The 19951-nt window shown below is 34.9% G+C and overlaps 1 protein-coding gene across 2 annotated transcripts in view; it reads left to right on the plus strand.

Annotated features, from left to right (window-relative positions):
- The window catches only part of EYA2 (EYA transcriptional coactivator and phosphatase 2), a 228772-nt gene that overhangs the window by 77793 nt on the left and 131028 nt on the right, over window positions 1–19951 (plus strand). For both annotated transcript variants that reach the window (XM_051976529.1, XM_051976530.1), the window contains exons 2-4: window positions 7474–7592; window positions 16469–16514; window positions 18137–18279. In XM_051976529.1, the coding sequence (XP_051832489.1) occupies window positions 7484–7592; window positions 16469–16514; window positions 18137–18279 (298 nt within the window). In that variant the 5' untranslated portion in view covers window positions 7474–7483. The remainder of the gene's footprint in view (window positions 1–7473; window positions 7593–16468; window positions 16515–18136; window positions 18280–19951) is intronic.

Consider the following 19951-nt stretch of genomic DNA (forward strand, 5'->3'; position numbering starts at 1 on the left):
AGCCTACTAATATACATTTTATAAGGTATGTTCTTTGGGCCTTTTTTTTTTTTTCAACAGTGGTGATGAATCTGCTCTGATGCTGTTTTTTACCCAGTTCTTGTGACAAAACAAATGTGGTTATTCTGTCTATATACTAGTTATTAGGTTGTAGAGCAGGGAAACACAGTCAGTCCTGTCAGGACTTTTTTTTAATTTAAAAATGAGCTGTAGTGTTTTTGTTAACATAAGCATGGCCACAGAGTAAATGATGCATTGGAATTTCTGTAAGAGCTTTTGATTTTCATGTATTTCATTTGCTTTCTTCAATTATAGGACAACATGTTATGAGAAAGGCAACATGGTCATGATGTGTTAGAAAAAGTACTGGATTTGACATAAAAACTCAGGAAATATTTATTTAGTGCCAACCATGTATAAGGTACTACAGATACAAAGACAAACGTGAAAGAGGCCCTGTAAGGAGGGTACTCTCCTACTGAGATACACAGCATGTATCTCATGAGTAGACAGTTTGATTATTACATATACTCCATCAATAACAAAGAAGCACAAAATTAAATAATGGTCAAAAAATCCAGAGAAAAATATCAGTAAATTCCTTCATTGAATCCTCTTAGGAAAAATAATATAAACTCAGATAGATGAAAGGGCCAGCAACAGCACCTCCTTTATTGTGTAGGACCTTTGAATGGAAGTTCAGAGAAGTGCTTTGACTAGAGGGTGGGGGTGGAGAGTGGATAGAAGTCAGTAGCAGAACTGTGGACAGGGACAATGACTCTTGACTGAAGACACATTAAGACTGGTAGAAACCAATGGGGCAGTAGTCTAGAATATCAAGGTCAAAGAGAAACAGGGTCTGATCACTCCAGTGACAAAGACCAGGTAGGAAATGGCTTAGCCACAAATAATATAAGAACACCTAAAAGAAATGAAACAAGAAATAAGCAGTGAAATAAGGGCTTCAAAAAAATGGAAGGACTAAAGGTAGAAAGTCTTACCCAAATAATAAATTTTATGAAAATTAAACTCAGTTACTCCATGAGAAAAAAAATACTAGAATAAAAATTAAAGAAAAAATAAAATGTAATTAAAATTCAGAGTTTCCAGCTAAAGAAAAGACATTTTAAGCCATCAGAAAAGAGTTCAAAGAAAGGAACTAGTCAGAATCACTCAAGATTTGGCAGCAACTAATTATAAAGAGAAAATCTTGGAATGTATATTTGAAAAAGCAAACAAAAGTTTTCAACCAGAAATAATTTACCCTCCAAAACCGAGTATAATTCTGCAAGGGGTAAAATGGGTCTTTAATAAAATAAAAAACATACAAGTAGCCCTCAAGAAAATACTAGAGCTCAGTAAAACTTTGAATTATAAACATTGGCATCAAGAGAAACTTAAGGTGAATATAATCAAACAATTGAAAGGAGCTAAACAGTGGTGAAGTACTTTCTAATAGGAGAGAATAAGCAGAGTTCCTTCAAAATTCTAATATCTTCAAGGGTCAAAGAGGGAGTTAAATAAAACAAACAAAGGGACTTTGTTTTGTTTTGATAATCTTAAGAACAAAGAGAAAAGAAAGGTGAAAAGGAACACATAAGGAAAGAAATCAGGAAGAAGGAAGGGAGCCAACTATGTCCATAATTAGGGTATACAGACATAAAGAAGCAATACTAAGAAGGGGTTCACTTTTAGCTGAACTGAATGCACATAGGCAGTTTGGTATAACAGTACTTTAAACTCAAAGGGAAACAGCAAGGATTGAAAAGGGGGAGAAAGAAGTTTAAGTGGGAAGCTAGAATCAAGGAGAGAAGCAAAACAAACTTCAACATGGATTACAAAGAAGGAATTAAAAGGAAAGAAAGAAACTGTAAGAAGCAGAGATCTGTGTCTAAGCAAAGGGAAGAGAAAGGAGATTGTGGAGTTGAAGCAGATTGCTTTGATTATAGATCATTAGCAATGAACATGTTTCTTCTCTTAAACTTACTTTCATCCCCATAAGAGAGGGGTGGGGAATAAAGAGTAGAAAAAATATAATAGGCTAGAATGGAGAGAAATACATCATTAAAAAGCATTTAACTGTAGCCTGAATAAAATGAACTTAAGCATTTAATGGAAAAAGGATAGCTGATGATTTACAAAGTGGAATCCAATAATATGTTGTTTATAAGAAACTTGAAACAAAGATTTGAATAGAGTTAAAATAAGAGGCTAGAGAAGAATTTATTATTCTTCCTGTGGACAAAAAAAAAAAAAAAAAAAACAACAGTGGTAATAACTATGATTTCTTAAAAGACAATAATGAAAATACACTTGTATAAAAGAGATAAAGAGGGAAACTATTATGCTTAAAGATACCATAGACAGTGAAATAATAGCAATGTTTACATATACACTGATTGACATAACATCTAAGTCCTTAAAAGAAGTCAATAAGTATTTACTTAAAGGACTAGTTAATCAAATTATAATAGAAATATACAGCAAAACTATAATAGTTGGGGATCTTCTTATATTCCTCTCATGCCCAGACTAATCTAACAAAAAGATAAGAAAAAAAATGAAGGCTTTGAACAGAACTTCAAAAGTTAATATGGTAAATATGGTGATTACTAAATAGTAATTCATAGGAATATATCTCTGTCTTAGCTACACTATCCACTAGTGTAGATAGCTTCATTTAAAAATACAAAAAAGCAGAAATATTTAACATATCCTTTACTGACCATAAAACAATAAAATATAATCAATTAAGGACCTTTGAAGAAATGATTCTTACTTAAATGTAAACTCAACAATTTAGTCCTAAAGAATTGATAGGCCAAATAATAAATCATAGAAACAGTAGATGATTTCATCAAAGATAAAATAATAATACAAAAACTTGGGGTCATAGCAAATACAGTTCTTGGGGAGTATTTATATCCACAAATATTTTTAGCAACAAAAGTAAAGATAAATAATGAATTAGAAACAAAATAGAAAAAGAGCAAATCAAGAAAATTAGTTAATCACAAAAAATCCTGAAAAATCAAAGCGGATAATAAATTTTTTTTAAAAAGAGAAATAATTTTTAAAAAACTGATAAAATAATGAGTTGTTTGCTAATCTGGGTTTTTGGATTTCTTTTTAGAAAAAAGAAAACCAAATTACCAATATAAAAATGAAAAAATAACTTTCAGTAATGAAGACAAAAAGGAAATTATTAGAAATTATTTTGCTCATTTTATGTTAGCAAAACTAACAAAGAATGAAATGAATGAATATTAAATGAAATAGTATGTAAATAACAGAATCTCAGAAAAAGAAACTGAGCAAGTCATAAATTGAATGAAAGGGATTAAAAAAACAAAGGGCAGAAGGATTTACAAGTGAATTCCATCAAATATTTTATAAACTATTTACAAAAATAATGAAAAGGAGCTTATCAAATTGTTTCTATGATACAAAAATTAGCTTGATATAAAAATTCTGACAGAGCAGAAAAAAGAAAACTCTAGACCAAGTGTTCTTAAATGTTTTTTGTATCATGAATCCTTTTGGCCTCCAATGAATACTATGGATCCCTTCTCAGCCTTATGTGTTTGTTCCTAGTTTCTTTTTTAATGCTTAAAATATATTGGATTACAAAGAAAACCAATTACATTTTCTTCCCTCCCCTCCCCCCACCCCAGTAAGGGAAAGAGTGGGAAAAAGAAAAATAAATTTCTGTTCATTGAAAAAATATAATAAAACAAAAAATATATTGATTTCTTTTGGGAAAAGATAGGAAAATCCCTATCACCCTTGTCACCATCACCCTCAACCAAAAAAAAAAAAAATTCTCCTTTATAACAACTTGATATAGTTAAGCAACATAAACCCACATGTTGATTATATCTAAAAATGTAGATCTCATTTTTACTTTGATCATTTTTATATAAAGAGGTAGGAAATTAATTATTGATCCTTTGGAGTCAGAGTTATTTATTACATTGAAGAGTTTTTAAGTCTTTCAAAATTGATTTTTAGTAACAGTGTTGCAAATTGTATAGATTCTCCTGGTTTGATCACTTCACTCCACATAATAAAAGTTCTCTGAAGTTTCTTGGAAATTTCTTTTTTATTATTTCTTAAGATACAATAATCTATTTCATTCATATAGCGTAATTTGTTCAACTATTCCCCAACTGGTGAGTAGTCCAGTTCTTTTCTACAACAGAAAGAACTGCTATGAATATTTTTGGGATATGACCAATAGGTTTTTAATCTCTTTATCTCTTGGAGTAAATGCCTAGTAGTATCATTACTCAAAGAAAGGCTATGCAAAGTTTGATAACTTTTGGGGGTTAGTTCCAAATTGCTTTCCAGAATGATTGAATCAATTCATAACTCCATCAGTTATGTGAATGTTTAATATGTCCGTCCTCCCAGGTCCCCTCTAACAACTGTCATCTTTGCTAATCTGATGGATGTAAGGTAAAACTTTAAAGGTTTAATTTTTATTTCTCTCATGATTAGAAATTTGAAGCATTTTTTTCAGATTGTTGTTGAAGGCTTGTGTTTTGATTATCTATATATTAGGGGGAAACTGTTGTTGCTATATATTTTGACTTAGTTCTCTTAATATTTTAGATATCAGTCCTTTTTCAGAAAAAGTTGCTGAACTAATTTTTCCCTAATTAAGTTGTCTTCTAAATTTAATTACATTGATTTTGTTTGTATAAAAAACTTTGAGTGTTTTAAAATCAAAACTATCCATTTTATCTCCTCTGATCTTTACCCTTTTTTTTTGGCCAGGAACTCTTACCCTATACATAGAAGTAAAAGATATCTTCTTTCCTAATCTTCTAATTTGTATTTTGATGTAACTTTTTATACTTAGATTATATATCTAGTTGGAGTTATAATATATAAAATATTGTTTTATTCCTGATTTCTGCGAGATCACTTTCCAATTTAATCAGTATTTTTTTTTTGTCAAATGTTAAATATCCCACAATTAAGATCTTTGGATTCAGCAAATATTATACTGCTTTGTTCATTTGGTTCTGGATCTTTAGTTCCCATCCTACCTCACAAATCAATTTTTCTATGTTTAATCTATCTAATATCTAATAGTTTTGATTTTTAATACTTCTTCTAAGTTGTACTGCCAAGGCTTATCCAGTACATAACTGAGATTCACAATTGGTACACTGAAAAAAAAGAATTACAACATCCATGTCTACTTCCAACTCTGATGACTGTTAATTGTATGACTCTTAGCACATTATTTAAAGTCTATGTGCCTCATTTTCCTCAGCTGTAAAATGCTAATGATAATTATCCACTCTCTGCCAAATAGAGTACTTTGCAAACTTTCAAGTGAGATAGAAATGTGAGTCATTGTGCAACAAACATTTAATCCACGAGTATTTATGAAGTGCGACTATGTGTCAGGCACAAAAGTGATAGATTTTTCCTTCAAAGAACTCACATTCTACTTTGAAGGGATGGTATTTTCAATGATAAATAAATATAGACTATATATAACCCTCCAAATACACTGTCAAGAAGGCTATGTCCACTAACAACTGGAGAAATCCAAAAAGGCCTATTGGGGGGAGGGGGGTACTTGAGCTGAACCTTTTAAGGCATCTAGAGGGTTCCACAAGATGGAGGTGAGGAAAGAAAGCATCCTAGACACAGGAAACAGTCTGGACCAAAGCCCAGAAGAGATAGAATGTTGTGTACTGGGAACAGTGAGCAGGCCAGTTTGGCTGGACTGTAGAATATATAAGGGAGAATAACATATAATCATCCTGGAAAGATGGATTGGAGCCAGTGTGAAGAGCTCTAATGACAAAAAGAGGACTTTGTATTTTAAACTAAAATTAATGAGGAACCCCTGGGTTTCTTAAGCAGAAGAGTGATGTGGTCAAACCTGTACTTTAAGAGAATCAATTTGGCAGGATGGATAGAGGATAAATAGTAAAGAGGATACAGGCAGACCAATTATGAGACTGTTACAATAATGGAGGAGAGAGAGCAAAGAACTAGAGGAAGGTTGTTGTCTGGGCAGTCTTGAGAAGCCAACATAGATTTAGAAATGAAAGGGATTTTAGAGATCATAGAAGTCATCACATCCAATTCCTTAATTTTATATGTGAAAAAACTGAAAGATTAAGTGGCATAGGGTCACACAGGGAGTAAATTTCAAGGCAGATTTAAAGAATACCAGTGATGTTGAAGAGCTGGAATCAACAAGAATCAATTAGACGAGTCCACTTATTGGATTTTAGGAGAGAAAGGAGAAAGAGACAAAGATGACATTGAGTTTGAAACCTTAAGATTCCCTCAAAAGAAATAAGGAAGTTTGGAAGCAGAACAGGTTTTAAGACAAAAATAATGAGTTCTGTTTTAGAAATACTGAGTTTGAATTGTCCATAACAATTCAGGAAAACCTGAATTCTAATCTAACTGCAAACATTTACCACCTGTGGGACTGTGTGTGTGTGTGTGTGTGTGTGTGTGTGTGTGCTCACACACACATATCTTATGATCTCTTCAACTCAAGTTTCCTCATCTGTAAACTGGGAATAATAACAACACCTACCTCTCAGTGTTGTTAAGAGGATCAAATGAGAGTGTTTATAAATGCCTAGTACAGTGTCTGCTAAATAGTACATGCTTAATAATTGCTTATTCCTTTTTTCTCCATGGACCAGATAGCTAAAGATGCCCAGCAGGTAGTAAGACTAGAGTTTCAGGAGAGAGATCAGGGCTGGCTATGTATATTTAGGAGATACCTGCATATTGATCATTGAATTCTATAGAGTTGATGAGATATCTAAAGAAATAATAGAAGAGAACCTAAAAAAAATTCTGGGGGATACTACATGGATGATGAATGGTCAGACAAATAGGAGGGTGGATAGGAAAGGTTCATACTAGTCCTGGAGTTGGATGAATGGCATCTCACCTAAATCTAGCAGTATTTCCACTGTATCTTGTCACCTTACTAAAGCTTATGGAAGTCAGCCTCTTTTGTGACTTTTCATATTATAGCAGCCTGTGTTTTTTCACCCCTGGCATTGAAATTACCCCAGTGTTCTATCTAAATACTGGACCCTTCTAGGTTCTGATTGGGATTGCTCTCTCTCAATCTGCCTCCTTCTCTTAGTAAGTGTTGGTTTCAAGTGTTGCCTACTTCTTGTTCCAGATACATTAAAAAGACTCAGAAATGTAAATTTTCTAGTGGCAAAATACAGTACGAGGGGGGAAAACTTTAATCAAATGGGTGTACTCTCAAGGGGCCCAAGCACTTCATTTTAATTCATCATTTCCCTTTGATGAAAACTTTAGTGAATTTTTTATTATGTAGAATTTATATGAAGCTAGGGTTTAGGTAATCAGTTTTAATATTTATACACTTAGGGAAAAAATGGGAATCATTAGTAAAGCATGCATAATTAATGAATTAAATTACATTTTTCCTTTGTTTTCCTTCAGGTACAAGGAAATGCTAGATCTGGTGATCTCACCCAGTCTGACTGTAAACAGCCATTCCTCTGATAGACTGACGCCTAATCTTTCTGACATTGGTACCGTGTCTCCTCATGACATAGGAGGTAGGCCTCTGGTCTCTTTGTGGTTTGTTCATGCCAACAGTCACTAATGGGCCCAAATGAGGGTGTCAGAGTTGTGGGTCAGTCCCAAAATCTGATCTCATCCAAAATACTTCCTTTCCAAATCACAGCCTGCCTGACAACTTCTGTTTCCCCTCTCAATCCACTGATCATAAGTCAGGATGAACCCTCTGAAAGTCACCAGAGATTTAAATAATGGGGTCAAATCTCCTTTTAAAAATTTCTTCTTCTGGGTAGAAATAATTCAGAATATTAAATGGCAAAACCATGTAGCAGTTTGTGACTGTTAGCCCACAGATGGCAATTAAGCATTAAGTATGATATCCAGAGTCAAATGTACATATTCTCAAGATCACAGACTGATTCTGTACACTCAGTTCTCTCCTAGTTTATTCATCCAAGTAGTTCTGTTGCTTATAGTTTTTCATCCCAGGACAAAAGCTTGTCTGCCTCTTGTTTTCTAGATCAACTTGAGTCAAGGAAGCACAGGAATGTTAAATCTGTTTAAAAAATTATTGGCAAATGATGCAGAGGAACTAGTTCTTGCTAGTACAATTCCAGCTATTGTTTGCTCTGTTTGGGATCTGTCAGCCTTCCTGCTAGAAGAGAAGTTAGCGAGAGGCATTAAGCTATTATGTTTAACCACTGGTTTAACCCCTTGTAAGAACTATTTGGTAGAGGTGTTGTGAAAGCCCACTTATCTCACTGTGGCTAACTATGCTTGATTACAGCTTATAGGATGTGAATGCCACAAAACAAGGTTGGCTGGAAGACTAGCATTTTAAAATTCACATTTGTGGTCAACTTAAGTTATTAGAAATATATATTTAATATATTAAGGCTTCAGCAAAGTCATTGAGACTGTTAAAAAAGTAAAAAAGGTGTCAAACTTGTGATGGAGAGAGCTGTCTGCATCCAGAGAGAGGACTATGGAAACTGAATATGGATCACAACATAATATTTTCACCTTTTTGTGTTGTTTGTTTGTTTGTTTTTATTTCATCTTTTTTTCCTTTTTTGATCTGCTTTTTCTTGTGTAGCATGATAAATGTGGAAGTATGTTTAGAAGAATGGGCACATGTTTCATCTTAAAAAAGAGAACTATTTCCTGCTATACTAATATTTATTTTTAAAATCATGATTATTTTTAAAAGTTGGAAAAAAGAATCATCAGAGAATGTCTGAAATGGACCATAGAACATAAAATGTTAAAGTGGATAAATTCCTTCAGAACTCATATATGAGAGGTAGAAAAAAATCTTAGGAATCATCCAATCCAGGAGTTCTTGGCCCAAGGTGACTGTAATTCAGTAAAATTGGTTTTCTTTTAATACTATATGTATAGATATTACTTTATGCATTTAAAAATACTCAGAGTAGGAACCTATAGGCTTTGCTAAACTGGCAAAAAGTTCCATGACAAAAACAAAGTGAAAAACTCCTCATGTAGTCAAACCCCTTCATTTTATAAAAAGAGCAATTAAAACCTAGAGAAGGAAGGTGCCTTATAGAACATTATTGAGTTGATTGAAGGGAAGGGAAGTGCCATGGTAGAAAAATCTGTGGGCCTAGAGTCTTCCTGGATTCATCTTGCTGAGTTCAAATCTGGTTTTAGACATTCACCAATTGTGTGATCCTGGGCAAATCATTTAATCCTGTTTCCCTCCATTTCTTCATCTGTGCAATAAGCTGGAGAAGGAAAAAACAAACTACTTCAGTATCTTTTTCAAGAAAACTCCAAAGTGAGTCACGAAGAACTACTGAACAACGACAATAGAGTTAATTAGTGGCAGAATTTAAGCATTTCATTTGGAAGGGACAGGGGATAATGGGGTTGAACTTAAAAAAAAATTCAATTTGTGAATAGAAAAAAACTTCGTCTTGGGTTGTAAAGGCAGTGGAACAAATATGTTGAACAACCTTTCTGGAAAAAAAAAAAAAAGAAAACCAATAGCTTCTTGATCCTGCCCCAAAGCTTGGTGGAATAAAACATCATAAGCTGCCTAAGATTCATGGACATAGTCACAAAAAAATTCCTTGTAACTTATTCAAAAACTTGAGTTACATTAATTATGAGCAAGCAAATTAGAAACTGTTTTAACTGTTATTTCTCTCCCCTAAGTGAAACAAACACAGTGAGTGAGAATCATAGATAATGGTGAAAAATATGTTTACCATATTGGTTGTTAGTTTGCTAGCAATGAGAGGCAGCAGAATGTAATTGAAGGAGCATTGTACTGTAATTTGGAGTTCTGGTATCTAGTCTTGCCTCTGCTTACTAGGGCTGTGACCTTTGTGGCAAGTCTTTTCACCTTTCTGGGCATCAGTTTCTCCATCTAGTAAAATGAAAAAATTGGACTGATATCATCGCTAGCTCCAAAACTCTATGAGTTCATTCTGATTCTTTTGCCTTTCCCACATCCAACCATAGTTGCCAAGTCTTGTCTGTTCTACCTATATTTCCTTCAGAATGCTATAAATCACAAAATACTTTCGTAGTGAGCACTAGCTTTCAGAAAAGAAGCAACAGTGGTTTCTAGATAGGCATACCAGAAACTAACCCCAGTTTCTTTTTTTCTTCTAATTTGATTTCTAATCTCAATTAGTCAAACTGTTATGTTAAACACATACCACAATCTTAGATTAGTATTGTCCAATTCAAATAGAACCAGGGGAATAAACTTTACATAAGAATCCCTGTGGGCCACATATTGACCTAGAAGAACACATATTAGCCTATTCTATTTTGCTTAAATATTTTAATAAATATTTCCCAATTATATTTTAATCTAATTCAGTCCCACTGGGAGTGTTGCCTCCCACCATGTGTCTGACACCTCTGCCTAAAACAATTCATGGAACTTTTCTGCATCTCAGATTCCTGATCCATGAAATGAAGAAATTGTATTAGACTATCCCTAATGTTCCTCTAGGTCTTATAGTCTATATGTCAAGGGCTCCTTCAGCTCTAAGATTCTGTTGAGTTCAAATTTTGAAAAGCTTAAAGTGCAATTCAGTCAAACTTGAGCATGAGACTTGGTCTTTGGTAAAATCATAATGCCCTAACCCTGATGATTAGTATCAGTACTCCTGACTTCTCATCCAGAGGAGCCATAGAGCCAAAAGGGGTGAAAACACAGAATGACAAAGCTTGTAAGGACTTGAATCATTTAATTAATCCCCTCATTTTATAGAGAAGGAAATATATTGTATTTCTATTGCATTGAAATAAGTGGGTCTTAGATTCTAAAATCTGTGAAGGTTTTCTGAAATAGTGGGGAAAGTTGCTACCAAATTCAGAGATGGCAAGTCTGGTAATATCCTATTACGTAAACAAGTTTCTTTCAGTGCCTTGTGAGATTGGAGCTAAGCTCCATTGAATCTGCAGGAGAAATTCTATACTTCAGTGTGCTCACTAAGTGCCAAATTAAGCCACTGTTGGCTGGCCTAGTTCTCCCTTTGCCTTTCATCCTGTATTCATTCATTTCTTTAGTAAGGATTGTTCTGAGTACCCACTGTGTGCCAGCATTCTGTACAATATATTTTTAAAATTCGGAGATGGTCCTTTCCCTCAAAGAACTGGCAGAATTGAACAGGAAACACAATGAGTTGTGACAGTTTGGAGAAGGTAGAGATAACTGTAGTCAAGTAAAACTGAAGGTGAGAGCTGAGCTAGGACCTGGCTGCTGCTAGCAGCCTTGAAAGATTAATTACACTAAGTAGAGCAGAGGCAAACTTTTTTTTTTTTTTTAAAGCAGCTGTTTTTCTGAAGCAAATACAGGAATATTGGATGTTTTTTCTGAGTTGTGAATTTCTGCTCCCAGTAGATAATCAGCATTCTGGTTTTTTTTTAAGGTCTTTAACATTCTATCTTGATATTGAATGGCATTTTCATTTATTTGATAAACAAATATGCATTGCACTTATTTTATACAGTGTTCAGGGTTTTGTCTGAGTAGAGCTAAGCCTATGGCAAGTCTGTTTTGCTCACCTTCACCCCTCAGACCATTAAGCCAAGAGTTTGTAGTTTTCATAAGTGACTTATCCTGTGGAAAAATCCTGTGCTTGCCATATTCTCTCTGCAGAGCTAATCACTTTTTTTGGGGGAACAGATGGTGTAGAGGAGAAGATAGTACTATAACGCTTACATTAGAAGAGAATTCCTATTCCTTTCTTTAAAGAAAATGATGTTGAAAATAAAAGAAGTATCCATTAATATTTTCTTTATCTTTGCTTTATCTTCTTAATTTTTTTAAAAATTAAAGCCTTTTGTTTTTGTGTCACTATCATTTCTGAATATATCCCTATCTACTTCTCTGGAAAGAGCCATCCTTTGGCAAAAAGGGGAAAAGAACATTTCAGAAAAACTAACCCATATACCGACTAAGTCTGACTATTCTACATTTGTAGTCTTCACTTCTACAGGAAAGAGAAGGAGAGTACCTATTAATATTATAATCATCAAAAAAAGTAAATAAAAATTTTAATATGTTGCAGTCAACTCTGTTAGCATTGAAAATAGTGCCTTGAATTTATATTCAAGATAATTAAACACGAGTTATCTCATCTGATACTCAAAATAGCCCAATGAGGGTGTCAGGGCAACTATTATTATCCTCACTTTTATACTTCTAGAACCTGAGTTCAGAAGTGAAATCACTTGCTCAAGATCTCACAGATAATTGATGGAAAAGGTTGAACTAGAACTGACTGCCAGAGTTGGACCCCTTTCACATTTCGTACTATTGCCTATTTAATGAGACAATGTGTTATAAGAAAAGCATAGATTCTAAGTTGGAAGGGACCTTAGAGATTTAATTCCTTTGTTTACATAAGATTGATTTTTAAATAAGAAAAATTGCTTATCCAGTATCACAAAAGTAATTAAGTGACACAGGTAATCAGTAAAAGGCAGAAATTCTAAGTATTAGGACTTTAAATCCTGGTCTTGTGGATAAATCGGAATGGGGAAAGGGGGCCTGAGTTACAGCCCCAGCTCTAGAATTTATCTACCTTACTAGTAGTGTGACAAGCTTCCCATCCTCATCTCACAGGATTCTGAGGGGAAAAAAATGTTGCGTAAACCTTATAAAAAGTGAGGTGTTTATTGTTATTTATTATCATGGCCCATATCTTATGTTAAATTCCTCTTTTCCACAGTGAAGAGCTGTCTCTGGCCATGAACATTCCTTTTCTCTGCAAAGAGAAAAGAGATGAAAGATTTGTGGTATTTCTGCATTTGTGGGAAGGGGACATAGCAAAAAATCTTCTTGCAGTAAAATTATCTGAATTGAAATTAATGTAATCCCTTGCCATGTTTACATGAAGCCTTCTCTAGTACTTAGATTAGTCATCACATTCTAGGTGGCAACTTTTGGCCCCCTTTCACAAACATTAGCTTGCTAATCCCCCTGTGAGAGGAAAAGAATGTGAGCATTGGAAATTGAGATGCAGAGATTTAAATGGCTTAAGTAAGACCCCACATAGGGAATCCACCACAAGACCTGGGGTGAGAATTCAGACATCTGTAGTGCTGTATATCAGCCACTGGTCTATACTACTGATTTAGGAATGAAAACCCAAGTTTCAGATGACTTACCCTGAAAGATACAACTTGCAACTTAGTTACAGTATTGTTATCTACACTTTTACTTCTCTCCTTCCCCCGATGAAGAAAAAAAGTTTTGAATTTAATACTTCAGAAATAAATAGAGGGTGTCTTTTATCAATTAGTCATTTGTCAAGTTTTCTCTTCTTTTAAGGAAGTTTGTTCAAGTTGAACCAATAAAAATATATTGAAACTTATTTTATTCTTACTCAAAATTATTTCATACTGAAGTCTACAGAGGGTAAAAAGGGTTTTTGTATAATATGCCTCTCTCTTGTATAATCTCAGCTAAATTTATTGGAGTGTGACAGAGGAAGAGATCATTCTTTTACAAAAGTATATATAAGGACAACAGTAAGCAGGAGACACTAATTTTTCCACCCAACTGAGAGAAGAAAGGAGTAAGAAAAAACCCCACAAATGATGAAATTTGCATATCACTCATTTTGGTTGATGGAAAAAAATTCAATCCAAATTTATGGAATTACAAGTTAACCAGAGCCCATAGGAATATTTCCAGATAGGTACATTTTATGCAGATTTGCATATTTCATTAAATAAAACATGTTCCAAATGTTTAATTCACCAAGCTATGTATGACTAAGTTCTTTTTTATATAATGACACATAGGGCATTATAATGAGACTCTTCATTCTGTAGTCCTAAGAAAGGACATCATAGGGTACAGACTTAGGGACCAAGAGAATTCACTAAAGATGGATATAGACTGATATCTGGAATGTTTTTCCTCCTCATCTGACTCCTAGCTTTACTCTAAGACTTCTCTCAAATTCCACCTGCAAAAAAATATAATCAAGCATGATTATATCCTTGTACTTAATAATCTGGAATGGCTGTTCTTATTCTTTTTTGTCATATGGACCTTTCAGTTGGTCTAGTAAAGTCTTTGACCCTATCCCTTAGAATAATGTATTTTTTAAAGTTTTTTTTATTTTCAAAACATATGCAGAGATAGTTTTCAACATTCCCCCTTGCAAAACCTTGTGTTTCAAATTTTTTTCTTCCCTCTATCCCCTCCCCTAAACAGCAAGCAATCCAATATATGTTAAACATGTGCAATTCTAGAATAATGCATTTAAATATATAAAATAAAAAAGTTATATGATTATCAAAGAAATCAAAATATTATCAAAATAAGAATTTGATTTTTTCCCCAAGTTCACAGATCCTCCTGAGATTTATTTATTGATCTTCATTTAAATTCCCTGATTTGAAAGGAGGTTAATATAATCCTTTCCCTCCAAAAAAGACAAATATACATTACTGTAATCCAGAATAGAATAAACTGTATGGGAAGTAGAAAGTAGTATTCAAAACCTGAGGTTTGGGGGAAGTGGGTGTGGGAAGATCCATTCTGACTGAATAGGATCAGGGAAAGCTTACCAGAGGAGGGAATATTTGAATTTGGCTTCCAAATATTGGGAAGGGCAGTATTTTTTAGATGTAGAGAACTACATAAGCAATGTTATAGGAAAGGAAAGATAATTAACAGCAGGCAATTAGGCTATTTTCCATTCTTACACCTTATTCCCTGATGGATACACTGATCCAGTAGCACTAGCCTCCTGGCTATTACATGAACAAGACATCTCTTAGCTTTTGACTGTCCCCCATGCTTAGAAGCTCTCTCTTTTCCATGCTGAATACTGATCTCTCTAGCTTCCCTTAATCCCAACTAAAATCCCACTTCCTGTATACATGAAGCCTTCCCTAATTCTTCATTCTAGTGCCTTCCCCCTGTTGATTATTCCCAGTTTATCTTTCATACAATTAATTTGTTTAACAGTTGTTTATCCTATTCAACATGTAAAGGACTGCTTGCCATCTAGGGAAAGGGGGTGGAGGGAGGGAGGGAGGGGAAAAATCAGAACAGAAGTGAGTGCAAGGGATAATGTTGTAAAAAATTACCCTGGCATGGGTTCTATCAATAAAAAGTTATATTTAAAAAAAAACAGTTGTTTATGGTCTCCCTCATTAGTCTGTAAACTTCTTGAGGACAAGGACTGGTTTTTTGTCTCTTTTTATATTTCTGAGACTTAGCCTAGTTCCTGGCATATCATAGATACTTAGTAAGTGCTTATAGGCTACTTTGTGAATTTCTTTTAAAAGTCTGTTAGAGAAGGAACTATGACCTCAAATTAGGAGAAAACTCTGGGTACCATTCTTTCTTCTCTTTACACTTAGCTCTTGTGTAATTGTCATATCTATGCAGATGCTTCCTCAGTCTACATAAGTAAGTTCTGTTACCTGTCCCCCTCCCTTCCTCCCTTCCTTTTCTCTATATGTGGTGTGTGGGTAGGTAGGTAGGTGTGTCTCTCTCTCTTGGTCTCTTTCTTTGTCTTTCTCTTTCTTTCCTTTTTGTGCATGTTTCTCTTTCCCCGCCAGGTTTTTTTAGTTCCACTTTCCAAAAATCTCTACATCTTTGTTTGCCTCTCAACTACCGTGACCATGACCTCAATTCAGGTCTCTATCCACCACCATCAATCCCTTTTCTGAACTATTATACTAGCCTTGTCATTTGGTTTACATGTCTCCAGTTCCTCCTATCATCAATTTACCCTTCACGTAGCTGCCAATGGTATCTCTAAAATACCAATCTGACCTTGTCACTCTTTTGTTCAAGAAGCTCCAGTGATTCCCTCTTGTCTTTGGCATCCAAAATTCAAATTACTTTGAGTTTATCTTGCATTTATTATCTGTGTACATGTTGCTCACCCTCAGTAAAATGTAAGCTATTTGAGGGCAGGAACTGCTTTGCCTTTCCTGAGCATGTAGCATGTTATTGAGTGAGTACATCTTTAATAAAAAATGTAATTGAATAATAAATGTCTGAATGAGGGATTGAATAAGAATCAATTGTGACTTTCCATAGCTCTAAAAAGATGCTTGTCTTACTCCAAAAAAAGGATTGTAACTTTCTCCCTGGGGTGGATTTGGACTTTTTGGGGTAGGATCATAATTTATATCCATTTGAATTATCACTATTATCAAACAACCAGAGATTTGCAAGCAGATTCAAGATGCAGAAAGTAGGGCTCTAGAATTCTTTTCTCTAATCTAGCTTTAAAAAAAAATAGAGGAGTCCCCTCAGAACTTCATTTCAAGTTTCTCTTCATGGAGTTAGTCAGGATGTGAAATTGAAGCTTAAGTTTGCTGGCATGATGTATTATTGATGGCAACAAACACTAATCAAATTTTTCTTCTGTCTCCTTTTCTCTTCTCTCCCCAGGCAATTTCAAACAAGCTTTAGAGATTGTTCCTCCACTCTTCTCACGGTGAGTAGCACTGGCTGAATTTGGGGGCAACCTGATGTTTAAATTGACAACTTCATCATTGCAGCTAATGAACATGATGAGTACAGTACCTATACATAGTAGGTACTTTATAAATGCTTGTCGATTGTGTGATTATGTCCCATTCCTTGCTTCAGAAAATAAATTCTTTGAAATACATAGGTTTGAGAACTTTTTGCTTTTAAAAACCTGACTGTCCGTTTAGAAGAAGATTTTAGTTTCTGGAAAGCAGTGGGCTCTTATTAGTAAGTTTTGGTCATTAGACCATAATCTGTGTTTACATATTCATTCTCTCGCGCGCTCACTCTCTCACTCTCTCTCTCTCTTGCTCTCAGAATTTTTACTTGCAACCCAATCTCACCCCGATTTTACAGATAAGCAAACTGAGGTCCATACCCAAGATTACACTCTGAATTAGTGGCAAAGCTATTAATTACAACACTTTTGGAATTAAACACTTGGGGGAGGGAGGCATTAAAGTATATTATACATGCTGAGCTTGGCATCAAGAGTTACTTATTACCTGTGTGATCTTGGGAAAATCATTTATCCTAAATGAAACCTTTCCTAATCTTCCCAGCTGTTGATATTCTCCTCTCAAATAATTAAATTGTATTTATTTTGGGAATCAACAACCATTTATTAAACCTGTACAATATGTCAGGCACTGTGCTAAATCCTAAATCTACAAGTACATACAAGGAAATAATTCCTGCTGAAGCCTGCCTTCTCGTGGGGTATAGAAATAAAGGCAACAAAAATACAAAGTGATGAAATATTCAGTAGTTTAACAGGGCACCAGAAATTAGGAGGCTCAGGTAGGGCTTCCTGCAGAAGACAGTGCTTGAGCTGTGCCTTAAAGGAAGAGACTCACTCTGTGAGGCAGAAGTAAGGAGGGAATGCATTCCAGGAATGTGGCAAGACCAGTGCAAAGGCAAAGCACTGAAAGGTGGAAGATTGTGTACAATCAAAATGACCTTCTGTCTTCCTCACAAGTGCCAGAGGGATGGAATATCTCCCATAGGACTGGAAAGATAGATTAAGGCCAGATCATGGGATGTTTTTAAAACCTGAACAGAGAAGTTTACAAGTTATCCTACAGTCAATAGGAAGCCACTGGAGTTGATAAAATATAGGAGATACATGGTCAGACTCCACTTAAAGAAAATGACTGAGGTACTGTGTGTAGGATGGATTGAAGTGTCAGGGGAGTTGAAGTGATAGCTATTCCATTGTTTTCCAGTTTTGTTCAACTCTCCATGACCCCTTTGAGGTCTTGACAAAAATACTAGAATGGTTTGCCATTTCCTTCTTCAGCTCATTTTACAGATAAGGAAACTGAGGCACATAGGAGTAAGAGACTTGCTCAGGGTCATACAAGTTAGTATCTGATTTAACTTATAAAGATTTAAACTTCTTGACTTCAAATCCAGCCTCTATCCAATGAGCCACCTAGCTGTCTTATGTTGTTGTTCAGTCAAGACCTAAGATAGGGTGTCATGTGGATCCCAGGAACAGGCTCATTTTACTCAGAGAGTTAGAGAGTAGAATGAATTTGTGGTGATAGTGATTTGGTGTAAATAATCTTCTCTTTTTCTGTATAGACGTTATCCTCATATAGTATCTGTCCAGTCTCTCCCCACCATGGCAGCCTATGGACAGACTCAGTACAGTACAGGGATCCAGCAGTCCACGGCTTATTCACCGTACCCTCCTCCAGCGCAAGCCTATGGAATACCCTCCTACAGTGAGTAATGCTTGTGTCTTTATGTCTTCCTGCCTGTTCACAACAGCTTTGTACATCTCTAGGTGGCAACTCTTGGATAACTTAGAATGATGGTCTCAAATGGAACTTTACTTCCTAGAATATCAGAACTGGAAGGACCCATAGAATTGTAGAACTCTCAAGTTCTACCTCTCATAGAATTCTCGAGTTGGACGCCATCAACTGAAAAGACTCTTAGAATGAAGAATTGCAGAGTAGAAGATACCCTAGTATCACTGAGTCCAACCTCCTCGTTTTATAAATGAGGACCATCAGCCCCATAGGAGAAAATTACTTACTCAATATCATTTTGCAAATTAACAAGGGACAAAGCTAAGAATAGAACCTGGGGGTATGTCTTCCTTTATTTTGTTTTTAATGCTTCAAGAAGATGCAGAATGATGGAAGTTTATAATCAATCTTCTCTCATGACAATATTTGGACTACAGTTTGATTATTGGAGAGAAGAATCTGAATTGGTTTTAGACTACACACTGATCTTTAGAAAAGAGATGCCAGTGCTCTCCATTCATCATTACCCATGCATAAGACCATGTAAAAGATAAGGATCTTTGAATTCAATGTAATTCACATATTTATCAAGGAATTGCTCTTAGTAGGACACCCGGGCCATAGAGATAGAACATAAACAGAGCTTACTCTCAAGGAACAGGGATCGAACTATAATATGAAAATGGAGTGAGCCAGTGAATGAATGAGTGAGTGAATGAAAATAGCATTTTTTAAATGCTTAGTATGTACTCAGTATTAAGAATCCAAATAGAGAAGTAGGACAGTTCCTACTTCTAAGGAGCCCACAATTGAATAAAATAGATAATGAAAATGGAATATTTTAGCCTATTGCCTGTGTGATAGAGTATAAATGCTTCATGCTTGGATTTTAAGTTCTGAACAACCTGGCTTCCATATTTAACATTATTCTCCTTAATAATGTTATATTCTCATGTAGTGTGTGTATGAGCCAAACCAAACCATGTAGCTATTCTCTCACCCATCAGCCATGTCTTCCATTCATTCACATCACTCCCCACATCTAGTATGAACTATCCTTTCAATATTGCTTCTGAATCTCTTTTCCTTTAAGTTTCAGCTCCTATAATATATAGGAAGGAAAGGTCCTATAATATATAGGGTATAGCTACTATTACTACTACTACTACTTTTAGTAAACATTTATATATTTTTACCATGTGCCAGTATTGTGGTAAGTGCTTTATAAATATTTATCTCATTTGATCTTCACAACAGCTCTGGTAGATAGGAGTTATTCTTATATTACAGTTGAAGAAACTGAGACAAACAGAGGTTAAGTAACTTGTTCACACAGTTGGTAAGTGTCTCAGGCTGGATTTGAATTCAGATATTTTTGCCTTCAGTCGGTAATCCATCCATTGAACACTAAGCTGCCTATGATAATGCCTTTTCTTTTATGTCACTTCCATTGATAAAAATCATATCAGTTTATGGTCTGGAACCATTTGACAACGCCAAAGATATTGTTAGCAAAAATTTTCTTTCCTGGGTCATTGATGGCTGTAGATTTGACCCTCCAGGAATTGATGACAGGTTGCATTTCCACCAGGAAATGCCCAAGAGGATGAATGCTTGCACTGAACTGGAAGCATTACTGTTT

Source organism: Antechinus flavipes, chromosome 2 (assembly GCF_016432865.1).
Source record: "Antechinus flavipes isolate AdamAnt ecotype Samford, QLD, Australia chromosome 2, AdamAnt_v2, whole genome shotgun sequence".
NCBI classification, from domain to species: domain Eukaryota; kingdom Metazoa; phylum Chordata; class Mammalia; order Dasyuromorphia; family Dasyuridae; genus Antechinus; species Antechinus flavipes.